At 39.3% G+C, this 19,919-nt stretch overlaps 1 protein-coding gene across 2 annotated transcripts in view; it reads right to left on the bottom strand.

The window, feature by feature from the left end:
• ptpn4a (protein tyrosine phosphatase non-receptor type 4a) overlaps positions 1-19,919 on the bottom strand; it is a 66,973-nt gene that overhangs the window by 14,651 nt on the left and 32,403 nt on the right. The window contains exons 3-13 of one of the 2 annotated variants that reach the window (XM_019269592.2): positions 15,496-15,603; positions 15,091-15,133; positions 14,264-14,342; positions 12,814-12,858; positions 12,420-12,472; positions 9,469-9,589; positions 8,324-8,411; positions 6,587-6,675; positions 1,695-1,758; positions 667-839; positions 69-137 (exon numbers count right to left, since the gene is read on the bottom strand). In XM_019269592.2, the coding sequence (XP_019125137.1) occupies positions 69-137; positions 667-839; positions 1,695-1,758; positions 6,587-6,675; positions 8,324-8,411; positions 9,469-9,589; positions 12,420-12,472; positions 12,814-12,858; positions 14,264-14,342; positions 15,091-15,133; positions 15,496-15,603 (932 nt within the window). Of the gene's footprint in view, positions 1-68; positions 138-666; positions 840-1,694; positions 1,759-6,586; positions 6,676-8,323; positions 8,412-9,468; positions 9,590-10,539; positions 10,597-12,419; positions 12,473-12,813; positions 12,859-14,263; positions 14,343-15,090; positions 15,134-15,495; positions 15,604-19,919 lie in introns of those variants that run through there. The other variant, XM_027290835.1, reaches the window with a different exon arrangement.

The raw sequence follows: 19,919 nt of genomic DNA, 5'->3' as shown, positions 1-19,919 counted from the left end.
GCAGGTTCTGTAGTAACACATAGAGGCTCATAATGTCTCAATTTAACTAACCATGACGTGTTCATTACCTGGCAAACACTCGGTCCTTGATGCCTTTCTCCTTTCCGTACTGCACAGACTGCACCTCTGTTCGCCCGCTAAGAGACGGAAAAAACAGAAACAGAAACAACAGTCTCAGAAAACTTTATCTAAGCGGGCTGAAAAGCTAAAGCTGATTTCTAAAGCTAAATTTATTTTTACTTGACCTGTTTCCTGAAAATAAGGAATGTATAATGACATATTTCAACATCAGTCCCTCAAATCTTCATGAATAATTCTGCCTTAAATTGATATTCTACGTGGACATTTTATCATGCGATACATTGTTAATTAACAGAAATTTATTTTATTGGACAGTCAATATCTTAGAGTAAGACAACACACACACACACACTGTCAGAGCATGGCTCACTTGTGTTGCATCACTGCTGCTCAATAATGCATCACACGACCTCCGAATCTCTCACTCATATTTTATAGAAAAGGGAAATTTAAAACGTTCCCAAAGAAGTGAAACTAGAAGCCAATAGACTGAGCACATTGTTGAAGTGCTGTACGAGTGATTTTATTTTGATTTCTCAGTCCCCTCCAGCTTTAGTTGCAACATGAAATGTAAAGTATTCTCACCAGTATCTGAACTTTGAGCCCAGGGTGAAGTAGTGGGCAAAGAAGTTTTTCTGTGGTGGGATGGGCCGCTCCAGCCTGAAGAAGGTGTGGTGCTCCACGCAGGCCTTCCACAGGTTTTTACAGGCCCGGTAGTTCACCATGTTGAAACCCAGCAGTGTTTCCCGAGACTCAGTCTGTTCACAGGGAGGAGAAGACAACAGTGAATGAGCCACTGAACAACACTTTGGCATTCAGCATGTGAGGTGACAGAGGGCGGCCAGAATCTTTACAAGTAAAGATACAAGTATATAGTAACGATAGGTGTGAATAGATTAGTCAAAATGCAAGTACGGTACAATAAACCACTATATTTTATCACAGTGGGATCAGTGGGAAACTTAATTACCCCCAATTTATCCATCAACTTTAGCTACTTCAACTGTTTGTCCATTACCTTTAGCTAACTGTTTAACAAATATTTTTAGCCAACCATTTATCAATTTTAACGGTTTTAACTGTTTGTCCATTACGTTTAGCTTTGTCAAATTTTAACATCTGGCTATATAATACATTAAGCTACTCTACAATCTTTTCACGTAACCTCTGCAGTAACTCTGGTTGGGATTCAAAAGAATTTCAAACTATTAGTGAGGACGTTTATGCCATTTATGTCCAAAGGAAGTGAATGTAACAGGCAGGTTGTGTACCGATACAAAACATATATTTTCAAGGCCAATGCAGCTCTTTAGAAGCAATCAGAAAGAAGGCCGAGAGAATAAATGAAAATAAAAGACTTAACAATGACATTTCAATAACGTTTTTTTAAATATATATATATATATATAACCTAATTAGTCATTGATTTTAAGAACACTGTAAGAAGGATTAATAAAGGCTTTGTGGTGGAAATAAACACAGTTTAATGTGACAACCAGGACACGGACAGCTGGGGGTTAATCTGACACTGATTACACACGCATGCAGACACAGCTCAGCTAACATCTACAGAGCATCTACAGTATGAACAGAAAAACAGTGTGTACACTTACCGCCTCTCTTCTCATCTGGACAAAGAACTGTTTGCACTTGAAGGAGATTTTCACTATTTTCAACCTGGAAGCAGAAAAATCCAAGTAGAAGTTAGTTCAATTAGCTAAAATCAAATGTACAGTAGTCCGTAGTGGACTGGCCTTCATACAAACGTGGCAATAAAATCAAACAGTACCTAAATTATTATGTGTTTTGTACAGAAGCCCCGAGCAGTCATGCATTCATACATTTTATTTCTTCAATTTTTTCATGATAATGAGTTCATTTCATTTGTTTTTTCGAGATAACAAGATAAAATGTATGAATGTTTAGGTTTTCTAGTTTTGTGCATTTAAATAAGCACTAAAATCTACTAATGATGTGCTGAAGAAAGGGTGTCATGTGCTTGTGTGATGGTGTCAAACTGTGTTATGCCTGCCTGATGTTTCACCTTATGATCACTGTTCACAAACCAGTAACAGTAAAAATGATGATCATTAACATCCCTGCCTTTGTTTGCTGCTTTAAACTCAGTTCAATTATAAATAATCAGATGTGGCATCGTGATTCTCGTTATCCCATTTTGTTTCAACCATTGTAAGTAACTTTAAAGGTCCAGTGTGTAGGATTTAATGGCAGCGGTGAAGCTGTAGATTGCAAACAAATGAATACTCTCCCACACCTCACCCTCTCTTTCCAAACATATAAGAACAACTCCGGTTGGCAAATTGACATTAAAAGCCAAAAGTCCACAACTAGATCAGTGTTTGGTTTGTCTGCTCAGGGCTACTGTAAGAAAATGGCTTTCAACATGGCGGACTCCGTGGAAGAGGACCAGCTCTTGCTGTAGATATTAAGGGCTCATTTTGAGTTAATAAAAATAAAATGATTCTTATTTTCAGGTGATTATACACTAATGGAAACATATGAATATTGTATGCCAATAAATACTCCTGAAAATGACACATTGGACCTTTAATCATCTTGCTCCAATCCCTCTATGATGTTTACACATGACTTACAACACTTGTCACTATCTTTGAAGTTATTTTTCTGTTGCTATTTTTCATGGATGTAACTAAGTAGCTAGCCAGCTATGCAAGGAAGACAAGTTGACATTCCTGACCCTGCCTACAAAGTTTTAATTAGTCGACACCAGACCTATTTAAATCATTGAGCTATGGGTGTCTATTCAGAGATTTGGAACCAGGCTAAGCACATTTGGTGTCTTTAGAAAGTCTTTTCATTTTGCCATGTGCAAGTTGAAGCTCCAGCATATTCTAAGCACTATACAGGTGAGTTGACACATTCATAAGTCACCCTGATTTCTGGATTCAACAACGAATGATTTGAAAAGCACAAGCTGAATGAATCACCTGCTCTTCCCGACTGATCGTTTAACCTTCCATAGTTGGAGGCTTTGGGTTATAAGAGTTTGTTTTTCCTCATCAATCTGTCCATTTTCTAGTCATGCGTCTAAAGAGGAAGAAACGGTATAAAATAATGTTTGAATCAGAAGACCACACACGCTCGGCCGCAGTAAGAGGTCTGCTGATGAGCAGCAGAGTAACATAATCCTTCCCTAGAGCTCTGTTGCTGCTGTGACTCATCGCTCCCTGCTAAATATATTTTACATACTTACTCACAGACACACTTGCATGGACAAACACACACACACACATGCTTAGGCAGAGTGTGAGTCATGCCCCATCTAAGTGTGGCTCATTTGTCAGGCTGCTGTGGACAGAAATAGGAAAGAGGCAAAACTCTGAATGTTTCTCTTTCTTGACCCTTCTTGACTGTCTTAGAGTTCAAACTATGACAAGGAAGACACAATGAGGAGTGAAGGGACTGAAGCAGATGTAGAACAGTGAGCTTTTGTTAAAGAGACGGTGAAGAAAGAGAGATAAGAAAATCACTGAGTACCGGGTGGAGAGACTCAGTTGACGATTACGTCTTTCTCACACATGGTAGTGGACAGCTGCTGGGGGACACCACTGTTGGATTCTAAATTTAGCTCAACTGACTCAAACAAACTGGTTGAAGCTTGATTTCTCTCACTCGGGAGGCTTTTGCATCCATTTACATTCTCTCTGTGAAGTTTTTTACCAAGAGGCAACCTCAATGACTGTGAAATGAAGCCAATGCAGAGAGCCAAAAAACTGCAGTTCCTCAAACATCCCCTTGAGTTGGCGACAGAACATCAATATCCATAAACCTACATGTTAAAATGTCCAACTTCACAGCAGAAATGACATGAAATAACATGTTTACAGTCTGGTACAAAAAACGTTTTGGTCTCAATAGCTAATTCACCCATTAATGGCAACTGTACTGAGGGTGAATTTATATTTAACTTGCCTGTTCAAATCATATTAAGGCTTAAAGTTATGCATAATTAACTGCATGGCCGCTTTAACTGACTGCTTAGTGCATTACAGATGGCTTGTTTGAGCACCCAGGCATCATTCGGCCCACCTCAGCTCTGACGATAATTCACGTCTTTGCTGATTTTTATATTAGTCAGAAGCAATGACAGTATAAAGAATGGACAGTTCATGAGTGACATCACCCACAGGTTTCTGAAGTGCCCTTTTGGCGTTGGCCCCTGCCATGTTGCCTGTACTGCCTCTTCCGCCTCCCGGCTAATCTAAGTTTTGGCAAAGACGTGGATCATCAGTGGACCTAAGAATGACATCTGGGTGCTCAAATAAGCCATCTGTATTGGCAATATAATCTGAACAGGTGAGTTAAATAAAAATTCAATCTCAGTTAAGTCGTTCAGAAACCCGCCTTACCACAAACATCTTACTGTTGTCAGATATTCAGTGATGTTCACAGACACACACACACCAGCTGCTAGGTGCATTTGGTGTGTTTGAGCGTGCGTGTGTGTTAAGCCTACACACAAGTGAATTATCTTCCGGAGTTACAGGGATTTGAGTAGTTACTATACCACCCCCGGCACCCATTAACATTTAGCCTCCCACAGTGAAGCGGCAGAGTTATGGGAGATTTCCAAGGATCAATGCTTTGCAGAGAGAACGACAACAAGAGATACAAAGAGTGAGGAGAGTGAGTGAATTAGACAGAGAGAGGTAAATGGAGATGGAGACAAGCAGATTTGATGTTTAGAATATTTCCAGGAAACCTAGTTTGACACAGAGTCACCAAATCTGGTGTAATTATCTACATAATTCTGGAAAAGACCAAAAAAGGCTTAAACATTAATATGCCATGTCATAATCACTATGTGAGACACAGTTTGAGTTTGAGATAAGGACATGCACAGTTTGTTTCCTCTGATCATCTGGCTCTCTAGTCTGGTCAACAATTACTGCTGGAACCACAGAAATGACAGCAGCAAAGATTCGACTGTTCCAGTGTTTTTAGTATGAAAATATCAATGGAGATTCTTTTCTAGCAGTGCTCTACGTTTTCCACACATTCACACCTGGGAGCTGGCAGTTTTTTGCTGCTGGCCGCAGAGTAGCTTCACTGAAACAGTTGCAACCTTGCTGGACTTTCAGTAAGTGTAAATGAAACTGTTGAACTCATATGTCAGACATATCTACAATCAATGAAGGCACACTCTCAAAAACTCAACTGCTGGTCCTCCAAACCATGACATCAAAATAGACTCATGTCTCGGCCCCACCAAGCTAGCAAGAAACTTAGGAGTCATGATTGATGACCAACTAACCTTCTCTAATCATGTCGTCTCAGTTGCCCCGTCGTGCCGCTTTGCACTTTACAACATAGTGAAAATCAGGCCATACCTAACTCAACATGCTACCCTACTCTTGACACAGACGGGCATCCATCTAATGGGCCTCCCACTCTGCACAGTGAAACCCTTTCAGATGGTCCAGAACGTTGCAGCGTGCCTCGTTTTCAATCAACCCAAAAGGGCACATTACCCCGCTGCTAATCGAGCTCCATTGACTACCTGCAACAGCTCGCCTACAAAGTAGTCTCCAGTTCTTCACCCACCTACTTGAAATGCCCTTGTACAGGCGTATGTCATGACTGTTGCCTTCCTCCAATGAACGACGCCTGGTTCAGCCACCCATTCGCTCAGGGCAATCCAGACTCTTCTCATCTGTTGTTTCCCCGTTGGTGGGATGTGCTACCAGTTCCTACCAGAGCAGGAGTGTCCCTCTCCTGAAGACCCAGCTCTTCAGAGACTACCTGCTCTCCTAGCATTATCAAAACTGGAGATGATAAATCTATCCGCCTTCTACTTATTGCTGCACTAACATGTCTTAGTTGCACTGCACCTTGAATGTTTCCCTTTTTTGTAATTCACTTTGGATAAAAGCGTCAGTTAAATGACTAAATGTAAATGTTATATGTTTTAACGCTTTCTGTTGATATTTTGCCAACACACAGATTAATTTTTCCACATGCTTCACAACTGAAATGACAGGAAACGTTGTATTTCTGCATGACCAGCAACTCCTGCACTACAAATCACTTCCCAGGTGTCCCACAGGGTTGAGTCTCCTCCTGTTCATCCTCTACCTGCACCCCTCCCTTTGCGATTTCATCTGTTTTCATGGTCTCCATTTCCACTGCTGTGCCAATGAATACATACCCACTAAATCCATCACCGCTGTAACTGAACTCCACCCTGAACAACTGCCTCACTGAAATGAAATCATGGACGCGAGCCAACTTTCTAAAACTGTACAGTGACAAATCTGATATGATCATCACTGGTCCCAAAGTTCAAAAAACACCCACAACCTCTTCTTCTACCTCCCCACACTTTGAAACATCCTGAAAAATACCATCACAAAAACTGTTTCTGCTTTTTTTTTGCTACTTACCTGCAGATAAATCTCACATAGTGGACCTGCACACTTAATGACACATGTAATTTTATGTCTTGTATGTGTGTGTCACTCACCATGGGAAATAGTTGATCCGTACCCTGTTCTTGTAAACCACAATGCCGGCAGACATTACCCCAATAAGAATCTCTGTGTTGCTCTGGTCCTGAAGAGAGGGGAACAATGGTTTATAAAACTAGTGTTACCATTTAGACAACACAAAGACACAAAAAACAAGGAAAAAAGACTAGGAGGTTAATGATATACTGAAAGAAACCCACGCAGATGAACATAATAATCAATGAGGAACAAGAATCGTTTGTGGGGATGGATTCAGGCCGGGGTCCAATAAACATCTACAGTAAATTAGAAAAGACCTTCCAGCATGTTTAGGCTTTTGTCCTAATTGATTATCTAATTTAGAAATGTAATTTTATATAGCGTGCACTCGACATCCTGCATGTGCAACGTGATACTGATGAGTTTGTCTTGTGCTGCTTCACTGAGACAACAACATTGATTTTCTTAAAGTTTTGATACACTGCCTCTAATCAATAATCATGAATTGCTTAAACTGGAAAACCGTCCTGGAGACGATAACCACCACAGACTGATTGGTTTCCAGCTGGTGATCTAATTTAAGGACTGGCTTTCATGTTTCTTCCACGATTATTCAATTTCTGCATAATTTGACCTTTTGTTTTTATATTGATGTATAAAATGTATATAAATGTATTTTTCTCATAGAAAGAACATATAAAAGAAAAAAAAGAAAATACTACCTAACCAAATGATACAAGCAGTGTTTACTAAATTCCCTTTTAAAAATATTTCAAACAGATCAAATCACCTTAAAAAGAAAAAAAATTGAGTAGGTTTACTGTCCGAAAGTTTAACGACAGTTGAAAGCAAGTAATTATTTCAATCCATAAAAAGGGTTTTGACCAAGCAGCAACCTCTATGGCTGTGAAGTGAAGCCAACACAGATGTGCCAAAAAATGTAGCCACTTGAGGCCGGCTACAAAATAAATCAATCTCCATAGACCCCATGTTAAAATGTCCCACTTCACAGCAGAACTAAACATGTTTACAGCTTGATTTGGTCTCTATTAAGGCTTGAAGTTATGCATAATTAACAGGCCACTTTGACTGACAGCTGAGTACCACCACAGGTCCCTTGTTTGAGACTACCATTCAGCCTGCCTCAGCTTCATATCTTTGGGAGTTTTAGATTAGTCGGGAGCTAGCGGAGGTAGGACTGCCAAGATGACGGTAACCAAAGCCCCCCACATTCTAAACTCAAAAACCTGTCACAGATACAACGTCCATGTTTTATACAGTTAGTCTAAATGATGACTTGGCTACACTGCTACTATCTGTTGCTGTTTCAGTGAGAGCTGAACGCCAATGTGTGGCATTTCTGCAGGATGTGGGCACCAACACCAACTGTACACATTGCAGCTCCTCCAACCTGTTTTCATTCCTCCTCAGCTGCTGAGGGAATGAAAACAGTGTCAGATCAACCATGTTGTGACAGTACGGCTGCAGTTTGGGACTTTATGATCTTTATTCTGATATCACTGTTTGATGGTGGACGCGGACCAAATAATCTTGTATTCCTTAGTGGGAAGGAGAAGAGGGATTTTGGAGTAGTGAGATCACACAGTGACATGTCTAACACGCCACATGGCTTTTGTTTGGAAAAAAATGACACACTAGACAAACAGCAACACTAACTGTATATACAGCAGCCTTTAACAAACACACACCAAAGCAGACAATTGTTAACAGTCAGAGAATAAAACCTTACTTACCCTTGCATAGTGCAGCTCTACCCCGTAGAGCTCCAGCGTGCGTGCTGTGTTCAGATAATTAAACTCTGACTGGGCAGGAGATAGACCACTGAGAGAGAGATAAATGATGGCAGGGTATGGAGAGAAAGGGAGTGTGTGTTAAAGAGACAAATGGAGAGGCAGAGAGAGAAAGGCAAGGGCACAAAAACAAACAAAAGAAACGGGCGATTAGAGATATGAATGAAGTAACAACAGATCAGATAAACTGTGGTGTATAAGCCGTTTGCGTGAAGTTTAAGTGCACCTTAATGTTTGAAATGTATTGAGTTTTCTTACATGTTTCTCAATTTAAGACAAAATAATTACACTGGTGGCAGAATGAATTACCGGTACAAGCACCAATATCTAACATGGAAGTCTCATGGAGAGCATCTCTATCTGGACAAAGAACTCTTTCTTCGAGACTTCCAATCAAAGTCAAATTCATTTTTTGGGTGCCACATGCAGTTGTATGTATATTTGTGTATTCAAATAGTACACAGCTTAAAACAATACATACAAGTAGAGTTGAAGGGATTAGTCAATCAACTGATTGACAGAAAATGAATGGCAACCACTTGATTATTTGTATTCATTTTCCATATACATATGTTTACAGTATTTTAATTTTAATTTTTATTTATTTATTTTTTAATTATTCTTATTATTGCTATTGCTAATATTATCGTTGTTTGTTTTTTTGTTTATTTACTTATTAATTTAATTTGTTACTTACTTATTTATTTATTATTTTAATTTATCTTGCATTACTTTGAGGTTTGGACTAAACTGCACCAAACTGAGCAATCAAAATATTTAGCAGATTAGGTTATTAGTCATTAGTCATTAGTAATCAGTCCCTTAATCACTAGTTGTAGTCTTATACAAATTAAAGTTTGTTAACAATGAGCTCCACTTCAACCAACAGCAACAGTAAAATCTTGCTTTTACATGGACGAATCATAATAATCCAATGATATAATATATAATATCTAACACTATAAGAGAGGGTGTTTTCTGATTTTTTCTAATTTCTTATTTGTCCTAGATAGTAGATAATTTGCTTTAAGTAACATTTTTAATGTTAACCTTTACGTTATTATATTTGAATGTCTGTCTCAGTGTACCTGTGCTGCTGGTGATGTTTGGAGACCTCTTTGTGGAAGTCTTGTGGGGGGTTGGAGATGAAGCAGTATTCTGACAGATATCCTGCTGTATGCTCCATTTCACTGTAGTCCCCCAGCTCAGCTGCACAGACAGAAGGAGAAAGATTGATATTATGTCAGCAATCTCTCAATTTAACGAACAGAGAGCAGGAAAGACACAGATAATAACAAGGATGACAGAGAGTTCTACACTCATTGTACAAGTATTATAACACAGGATTTGAAATCATTCATTTTTTGTGTGATAATGTATGTTACACTGGAGTGAATATTCCTAGTGCTGGGAACACTTTTCAATCTTTCTGCCGTCTCATCTACTTTGTGGTGAGTGTTAGTTTATTCAGAAAAGCATGTGAAAGATCACAGTCACAGTGGCAACAAAAATAATGAAATCCTCACACCTCAGCTGCAAATTTCTCACAAGAAAATATGCATTTTCACTACAGAGACTGAATGTGCACTTAAGTGTTAAAGCATATTGACAGATTCATTTTTAATACATGTGTGAATGTGTTTGTTTCTTGTTATCAGAGATGTTCCCACAATGTGTGAACATATATACCAAACTGGTAAAAGAAATATCTTAAATTAGGACAATGTTTCAACCTTTTTCTGAATGTATTTCATATAGACACATTTAAATGAAGGTCCAAACAACAAAAAATAATCTGTAGTAGCTTTCAGAGCCCTCACGGACAACAAGCATGGAGCAAATCCCCAAAGCCATTAGCTCACTAGCTGGCGGTTGAAGCTCAAAAGCATCAATTCACTCAAGTAGTCCCTGGACTAACCTACTAGCCGGTGGCCTAAGCATATTGACCGACAAATCAATTCAAGCTCACCCACTTACTGATGTGCACACAGCTCCAGGGAAAAATATATGTACAGTCAATAGCGTACATGTGAGAACAGTAAGCTAGTGTTGGGTTTAATTGTATGCTACAGATATTATTTGAACAAGGTTCAATATTAGGACCAATGAAGCTCCTAAACTCTCTGTATATATTCATATATTGATGTAGAAATCCATACTCAGCTGAAGACTGGCTCAAAGTGAAAAGGCTTGAAATCAGGCTCCTTATGATGATGCTAAGAAAGCACAAACAAGACATTCAACTACTGCCAATTAAATCAATTAACAAAAGCAACAATATGGAAGTAAATGAAAACCAGCTTGGTCTAAAGTGAGATTGGCCAAATCCACACCAAATTCTGGGTCTAACTGTGACTGTTGTGGAATAACACCGGCCACTTCTGACATTTTCCAAATATGAATAAACCTCTTTCCATAATGGCAACATTTAGTACAGTGCCACCGGATCTTTGTCTTAGCTAGTGTGGCAGAAAATGCTTTTGAAGCTATGAATTAGAAAGTTTGTGTAATATCTAACCTTATAAAAAAAATGCAGAATACTACAAGAGGCCGTGCCCTCAACTTCTACACCACCTGGCAACCAGTTCTGGACCATGTGGAAAAGATGGAAGCCTCAGAGATATTAAATTGACAGATATATTTTCCTTTTTTGTTTGTTTGTTTGTTTCTGTTTTGTTTTTGGGTACCATCGAATCTATGCTTTAATATTTTATAGCATAAACCTGGAACGGTGCAACAGGGTAGGGTGGTGGGTGGGATTTTTGTTAAATATATATATATATATAGATTATAAACTATAAATTATTTTGAATTGCACTTCGTACAACCTGGAAAACTAATAAAAACACTTTAAACAAACAAATAAATGGATAAACTAAAATATGGTATTTCATGATTTCTTCATTCTTTATGAGGAGGGTTTCGATTTTAAATGAGGTCTACTGGGTGGGATTTGTGGTGTTTTAAGTATGCAGGCTTTGGTGTGGGATTTAGGATGATCAGTGTTGGCACTTAGGGCGAGCTAACTGAATTAGCAGCATAGCAGCTGCTTCAAGCCGTTTTTCCCAAAGCAAACATTTATCTTCATGATCTGGGCTGGCAGTGAATGAAGTGACAACATGGACATAGCTAGAGTGTGTGCGTGTGTGTGTGTGTGTGTGCGTGTGTGTGTGTAATAGCAGTAGTGTCATAATGTTGGTAGTCTAGGCCAAATCTCTTCTCTGACCTATATACACTGTAGCAGTGCAAATTCCCCTCCAAGAAAGAGAGGACAGAGCAGAGAAAGAGAGAGAGAGAGGAGGGGGGGTAAGAGAGCAGAGTATTAAAAAAAATAAGCATAGGGAGGATGAGAAAGACTAAACAGAGACAAAAGAAAGAAACAGACTAGAGGCAAAAGAAGTTGCATGAAAACAACGAGCAGCACTAAAAAAAGTGTGTCAGGAGTCATTATTCTAATGACGGAGGGGCCCAGTCAGCATTTAAATGAGGAAGTACACGAGGCTGATCATCCACTGACCATCTGTAGGTCTGAAGAGATGCTTTTATACCAATGTTTTATGGAAAAATGCAGACCATGAGGTGTTGGAACAGCATTGTAAGCAAGAACAACAAACAGGAAAATACTGTACAGAGCTATGTAATTAATTACCTGAATGCCTGAAGCAAAATGCGGGTTTCTCTAATGAAAGTTGATACTGTTTGCAACAATATCATCTAGATCTAGTCAATTCAAATCAGTCATTACATCTGCATCTCCTTTACCTCATAAACACACACACACACACATATATATATAGATATAAATAATAGGTGCCCGAGCGCCACAACACAGAGGATTTTTGACTAGACCCAACTAATATCAAATATCACCGCACTTCTTAATTGAATCATAATGGCTTCAGAGCGCCAGCCGTAAAAGCACTGGAGCGACCACAGTTATTATAGTTAACAGCATGTGTAGCTAAAGAGAGGCCTAATGAATTGCCTTTCCATCGTTATGCAGAGTGGAAGTATCGAGGGAGCTTTCGGAGCTACTTACATTGAACAGCATAGGACGCCAGCAGTGCGGCTGTGTTGTGTGGACACGGCAATCTGGAAACCAACACACATACACACACACACAAAAACAGACAAAGAGATATTCAGCCTTGAGTCAATAGAAAATGATCTTTTATAATGACAGTAAATAGAAGAAAATGTCAACATGAGTTGTTTTTTTATTTGCAGAAACCAACAATGAAGAAGCAGTAATGTTTATTTTTACTGACACACATGACCGTGCGTGTACGTGTACATATATAAACTCATATTTCCTCCAGGTATACACCTCTTTACACCCACTAGCGCTCTCGACTACAACAAATCATACTAAGTTTATATGAGGCAGAACTGCCCACTCTTGTCGAAAGAAAAGAAGAAAGAAAAACACTCACCTTCCAGTAAATATATCCTGCTTGATCTGAAGAAAATATTGGTACCTAAGGGTGGAGGAAGGGAGGTTATAACACACTACATGAGGACAAGTGACTAGTGAACAATTACTTTTGTTTAAATTGAATATAATATGATCTGAAGACAAGCAGACGACAGATGCCTGCTGGTCACATTATCATGGCGAAACTCCTGATGGCCTGTTTTGCAAAATCAATAGACACCCTTTAGCAGATGCCTTTGCTTAATTAGTAGCACAATAAAGATTGATTTGCAACACAAATGGTGGAGGATATTCTTGTCATGTGCAATAATGACAAATATTAATGAAACAATATAAACTGATATGATAAGCAGCTTTAAAAAAGGACATTTAGTTGCACTGAAATTTTAAGGAAGGATGAAAATATGGATAAGAAGCTATTCCTCAGCCGAGATCCTGTTATCGGTTTTGTTTACTCTGGTGTTGCTGCGTACTACACCACCGGCGTCATACACATAGTCCAACACAGCTATCAGGAGTGTGTTTTGGATCGTGACTTGAATTTACAATACACGAGATCAGTGTGCGAGATGCAAAGCTCTGTACACTATGGTGATAAGACTCAGCGAGCGAGGTCATGGTCGAGAGGCTGAAATAAACAAAAGGGGATACAGTGCCGACTTCTCACGTTGTTTATGTAGACCGTGATGCTGCAGAGCCTACGTTTGCAGAGCTGTCCGTCCACATTATGGGCTTAATACAAAACATACCAGTTTGTTTGTTATTAATGAACCTGAGTCACTTTATTTTGTATTATTGCCTAGTTTACTTAAAGGTCCAGTGTGTAAGAGTTTTTCATTGGCAGCAATGGAATACAATATTCATTAGTATGTTTCCATTAGTGTTTAATCACCTGAAAATAAGAATCTTTGTGTTTTTGTTGTCTTAAAATGAGCCCTTTATATCGACAGTGACAGCAGGTCTTCTTCCATGGAGTCTGCCATTTTGAAACGCCATTTTTTGTACAGTAGCCCAGAACAGACAAACCAAACACTGATCTAGATGTGGTCCTTTGTGTTTAATGCAAATTTAATAGCCAGAGTTGTTCTTAAATGCTTAGCAGGAGAGGGTGAAGGCGTGGTGGGAGAGTATTCATTTGGTTGCAATCTGCAACTTTACCACTAGGTGACACTAATTCCTACACTGGACCTTTAAGATCTACAGAAAGGAAACACATTTACTTTTCACATTTCACAGTATACATCTGCAGCTGTGTGGATTAGATGAATCACAACACACTGAATGAAATAATGTAAACATGGGATATTATAAATGCGTGAGTTGCAGTGTGGCTATCGACCAACACTAAACTATGAATCAAAATGCCAGGACAAACACTTTAACGCACTGGGTCAAGTATATGTCTAGCTTTCCAGGATGAACACCCTGATGATCAGTACGTCTCTTACCGTGTGTATTCTTCCTGAAGTTTATTGGGGTCTGTGACAAAGAATTTGACTCTGAAGCTCAAGTTATGGGGAGACCCTCCTGGAAAATGATGATAAAAAGTTAGAGGGAAACACAAAATGACAAATACTGGATGTCAACACTGTGATTAGTCAATTGAAGATGAGCTATTATCGAGGTTGAATTTAAGAATGTACATTTCTATTCTGATCATGAAGAAACTGTATATATGGGGTTATGCAGAGTGTCTTACAAAAAAACTAACAGGAAGTTCATTATTCACATTATTCTCTTACAAAAAAACTAACAGGAAGTTCATTATTCACATTATTCAGGTAGGTTTCACTCCTTTTTCTGTTACAAGATATAAAACAAGTGGAATAAATGACTCAAAATGTCAAAACAGGCAAGGCTACATCTATAGAAACACATCATTCGAACTAACAAATCCTGTTGTTCATAAACGAGTCAATCACTCAGCACAAAAATAGAGTTGAAACAGAGTTCAATCATTGCTCGAGGTGGACTGCATTTCTCACTAGGGCTACTTCTTAATTGTTCTACAAGTTACAAATTCTATTAGTCATTATAAAAAAAACAGAGCGGAGTTGAAGTGAAGTTTAATCGTTGCTTAAGGCGGATTCAGAATAATAAATCACACTCGTTGTGGACTGAAGACTTGCTTGCTTGAGGTGGAGTGTGGACTTTTTAGACTGAGACTAAAACTGAGACTTGAAATATAAGTCGATTCAGTTTTAAGACTTTCTGCTGATTCCTGAAAATGACCTGGACTGATTAGTTAAGGTGGTATGTTGTAGATGTCACCTACTTTTTAACTGTTTCCTGATGGGCTTGTTGGGATCGAGCCAGCGCTGTAAAATATTGATTGAGAGACACTTAGAGACACTGGTAACGCTTCCACAGCATGAATACACACAGCCTAAATTATTCAACACTAGCCAAACACACACACCTGACAGAAATACTCAAACACTGTGCACATGGACACACGCAAACAGTAAAAGCACATTCTAGTCTTTACACAGTCATGATGCATCTGATTTTATGTGACTGATCTAAAACCAGAGCGTCTCTAGAGTCCTCCATGTCCTCCACACACGCACACACGCACACGCGCGCACACACACACACACACACACACACACACACACACACACACACACACACACACACACACACTCTCTCTGCTATAGATCATAAACATCATACTGACTGGTGTATCTAAGGAGTCATCAGCCAAGTGCAGGCCAAAGTAGTCTCTCTCCGTCAGCTCCAGGTGCTTAAAGACAGCATCCAGCAACACCTGGCCATGATCCGACTTCTGCAGAGAGAGGCAGAAAACACACAATGAGTTTAAAATTTGTTACTCAGTTTCCACTGTGTAAAAAAAAAAAAAAAAAAAGGAAGGGCGCACAGCTTTGCACAAAGATCTCTGAATCACATCGATGCTTCTTTGCTCTCACAGAGTCGTCACTTTAAAAAGGTCACAAGGAGAAACGGCGAGGCCACGTGAAGGGGAGATTAAACCACATCCTGTGCCACGTCGCTGGGAATCCCTTTTCCCTCCATTAAATTATTCAAAAGCTCACATCGCTACAGAAACATTTCGCCAAGTGAAGATTTGTGTGTGATTTGTCCAGGTTGAGCCTGACCATATATCTCCCCGACTATTTGAAAAATTAAGTTGATGTGTTGTGTATTTATTTGTTCTACAACGTGATGGCGTAACGTCATCGGACATCTTTCTATCAATGGAGCTAAATTATAAAGTCCTAAACAATCTAGTTACGCCTGTGGATTATCTGTAAATATCTCATTTTTATTCCGCCATTATTTCTGCACTGAGGATGCTATAAAGGAGTGAGAAAAGTACATACATACACAAAACACAACTAAGAAGTGAAGATTCATTGTTAAATTTTTACGCCCTTTAACTGGAAACTGAACAGACCTGGTGTGGGGGAAATTATCTCACAGAAACTTCAATGAGATCAGAAAGCAGCAGATACAGAAGGGTTAGAAGTTTACTCCTGAAAAACTTAGTCACTGGCAAAATAACAAAGCATTGTGGTATAAAAGAAGAAAGAAGAACTGACGGAAACCACCATCTGTCTGTGGTCACGCTTGCACAAGGGAGAGATGTGGCAAGAGGAACATTTAAGAGGCTGAGATTTCAGGAAGATAATTAAACGGGCTTTGACATGGACAAGTACATTCAAATCTACAAGTTCTGCTTTCAGGTGGTTTTGGACAGGAAGCGCTGCTTCGTGCTGGAAGTCAGAACAAGGGTTTTTTTTTTACTGGGAAAATCTGTTCAAGTCCAACATATTTAAATCTCTCATGAGTCATGTCTGTTGAAAAAAAAAGGAAGAAAAAAAAAAAGATACCATCACTTGCTATGAATTTCTTACAAGTCATCATCAGGGATTTCAGCTAAATCTATCTCAAGTGGTCAAAACACGTTACAGCTCTAACTGTCACTGATTTTGGAGAAACTGGATCAGCTTCAGAGGAAATGCTTTCTAGTTTTCGCTCCGATGTCCTCCAGCTGCCCTGTCTCCACTGCTAACTGCTGCTAACTGCTGTAATTTCCTGTTCTGTCAGGACCCGGGTGACCATAGGTGTTTACATCAAAAGCATAGAAGCTTTGGACAACCATGAGGATGAGGTTTTCAGGTCCGGGGCGAGGGAGAGCACTTTAATCTCAATAAACGTAGATAATATTTGAACAGAATTTGTTTTTTTGGACAGTGAACTCTTCCAGGATACGAGGGCAGGTAATAGAAACCCTTGTTAGAACTGTTTATATAATAATAAGTCTTTGCTATCATCAAAGTGCTTAAAGGGAAAATATTTCATTCTTTTACATTCTTATTAGTTGGTAAATGTCATTCTTGTTGATTATAATCTTCTTTGCAAATATTAGCAAATGTATTTATTTTCTAGCTAAAGCTCTTGACACAATGTTACAATGAAAGGGATGGACCTGGAAAACAAGTCTAGTTTATTCCAGTTATCAGAACCACTTCTTTAGAAGAGGAACTGAAGATGAAACTGAACCTCCTGATGTGTACCACAGTAAAGCATGCAAAGCAGTTGAACACTGTCATGAGGTTTCACTGTCATAGTGATGATGGGAACAGAGGCCAAAAATAAAAATGAAATTAAAAATAAAAAAGGAATTTCCCTTTCACATACAGAGGTGAGAGGGATGAAAGTCTGGACGAAAGGGTGAGGAATCATTTATTAAACAGATCATTAATATCACATCGTTTCATGAGAGGCGCGGAAAGGCGAGAGGATAAACTGTGGGCCCACAAATGGAGCAGAAATTTACACCAGAGAGAGAGAGAGAGAGAGAGAGAGAGAGAGAGAGAGAGAGAGAGACAGAGACAGAGAGACAGAGAGAGTGTGACCTCCCATGGACACACACACACACACACACACACACACACGCACACACACACAGTCGTCCAACCTCTCCCCTTTACCCTGGTGACACACTTTTATAGCCCAGCATGTGTGGGGGGAATGAGCGGAATGATAGTTGACAGTTGACATGTTGACATGGCAGCCCTCTAGGATCACCGGCAGTCTTTTAACGCTCTGTGTGTGTGTGTGTGTGTGTGTGTGTGTGTGTGTGTGTGTGTGTGTGTGTGTGTGTGTGCTGGCAATCTGCTGCTGTCAAAGCCTTGTTAAGTGTGAGTCAGCTCTGCTTCTCCTGTTTTCCACTCTTGCTCACTCTCTTACAGCTTCACAATTATGTTTGAATGATCAAATAAAGGAACGATCCTGTTAAAAACATGTACATCTCATGGACAAACAGACTCTCTCAGGACATGTTGCTGCTGTTCATTTAGCTTGATCAGTGATGAGCGCTGACCGGCACTGATCAGTCTAATATACACAATGCTTCACGCCATGCGCACAGCGGCACAGACAGTAACCAACTATTGTCACAGCCGCTCACGTTAAAACAAAGATCCTCCTGTAGGTGTGTGCGTGTTTGGGGTAAAAGGACTGAAGGGAAAGGCCAGATAAGCGGGTTAAAGCAGTTTGTGAGTAAACAAGAAAATGAGGTGAAGCCCATCATCATTCATTTTCAGTTAGATTTTATTTGCACACAAAAAAGCTGCATCCAGAAGCCGGAAGCACTATTTTATATTGAGATTTGTTTGAGTGAGAGAAGATGCTTTAAGCAGGTTCAGTTTTTCAAGTAAGTGCAAATATTTAATAATTAATGTTATATATAATATAAAATATTATGAACATGCAGTCAATTCATTAATTAATTTTGCATTAGAACGTGACTGGTAGGCCAATTTAATGTGCCAACATGGGCCTATCACAGATGGATCGGTATCGGTGGATATGTTGTCTGATATGCAAATATTTATTTTCATTTTTATTTTACAGATTCTTGGGGTAATTTTTGATGTACTAATCATGTGCTATTTGTGTTTTTATAATCTATTTAATGATAATTATTATATTCACAGTGGAGTTCACCGTTTTAGGTCACCTATGTCATTTTGGACAATAAAGTTTATTGTTTAAGCTCTAAAATATTCTGCCTCCTTTACATATCTTTGTAGATATGTTTAAAGTGTTTGATAACCACATTTAAAAAGGTATAAATGCAAAAAAAATTATTATATATAATATTGTTATCTGCCAGTATCACACGGGTTCCGTTTTCCATTCAAGAAATGTTACAAAACGTTTGTGTATGGTGTCAATTGTAGTTCTTAGAAAAGAAAGATAATTGGAATCGCCAGGTCAGAGGTAAAATCAGACAGTAAAAAAAAAAAAAAATGGCTCAGGCTGGACTAACAGATGAACAGAAAAGCCTTGAAAACATTAAACCGAGAGAAAAAAACAGAGAAAAACTTTAATATGATGTTTCCCCAACTAAAGCTATTCATAGACGTGTGTGTGTGTGTGTGTGTGTGTGTGTGTGTGTGTGTGTGTGTGTGTGTGTTGCTTTCCCTTTGTATGAAGCGGCTTTTCAAGTTGGATGTGGGAGCCCTCTGTGCACTTTTTATACTGTGCTCCCAGGAAACCCATCGCTACTCCGTGTGTGTGTGTGTGTGTGTGTGTGTGTGTGTGTGTGTGTGTGTGTGTGTGTGTGTGTGTGTGTGTGTGTGTATGAGCCTCTTCTGGTATTCCAAAAGCATGTGAGCCAAATGTACGATAGCCGCCAATGCAGAAGCAAACAGCTATACATTGTGTGCATGTTCCCGACTCGGGTTTAACACTCTTTCTTCCTCTGTACTTCTACACAACAAACAACAGCAGCGTTCTCCATATTGTGGAGAGCTCATGGTCTATAGTAAGTGACAGAAAGAGAGTGATAAAGAGATGGGGAGAACAACAGACAACAGAAACAAAGTAAGAGACAGAGAGTCACAGAGAGAGGAGAAGAAGAGAGAGAGAGCAGAGAGAAAAAGAGTGATTGACGACGCGCTTGTCTCAGACAAACGCTCTTTGTGTTGATCTTCATCAGTCCAGCAGCACCACTGACTGAAATAGTGTCTGTGTGCGTGAGAGCGAGGAAAGAAGAGGGAGACGTGGTGATAGAGCGCAATCAGTGCACAGGAGACTGGCTGAGAGAGAGAGAGAGAGAGAGAGTGATGG

The sequence above is a fragment of the Larimichthys crocea genome, chromosome XVIII (assembly GCF_000972845.2).
Source record: "Larimichthys crocea isolate SSNF chromosome XVIII, L_crocea_2.0, whole genome shotgun sequence".
Classification (NCBI taxonomy): Eukaryota; Metazoa; Chordata; class Actinopteri; family Sciaenidae; genus Larimichthys; species Larimichthys crocea.
The sequence above is the reverse complement of the archived record's forward strand: the minus strand, read 5'-3'. Positions and strand labels throughout refer to the sequence as shown.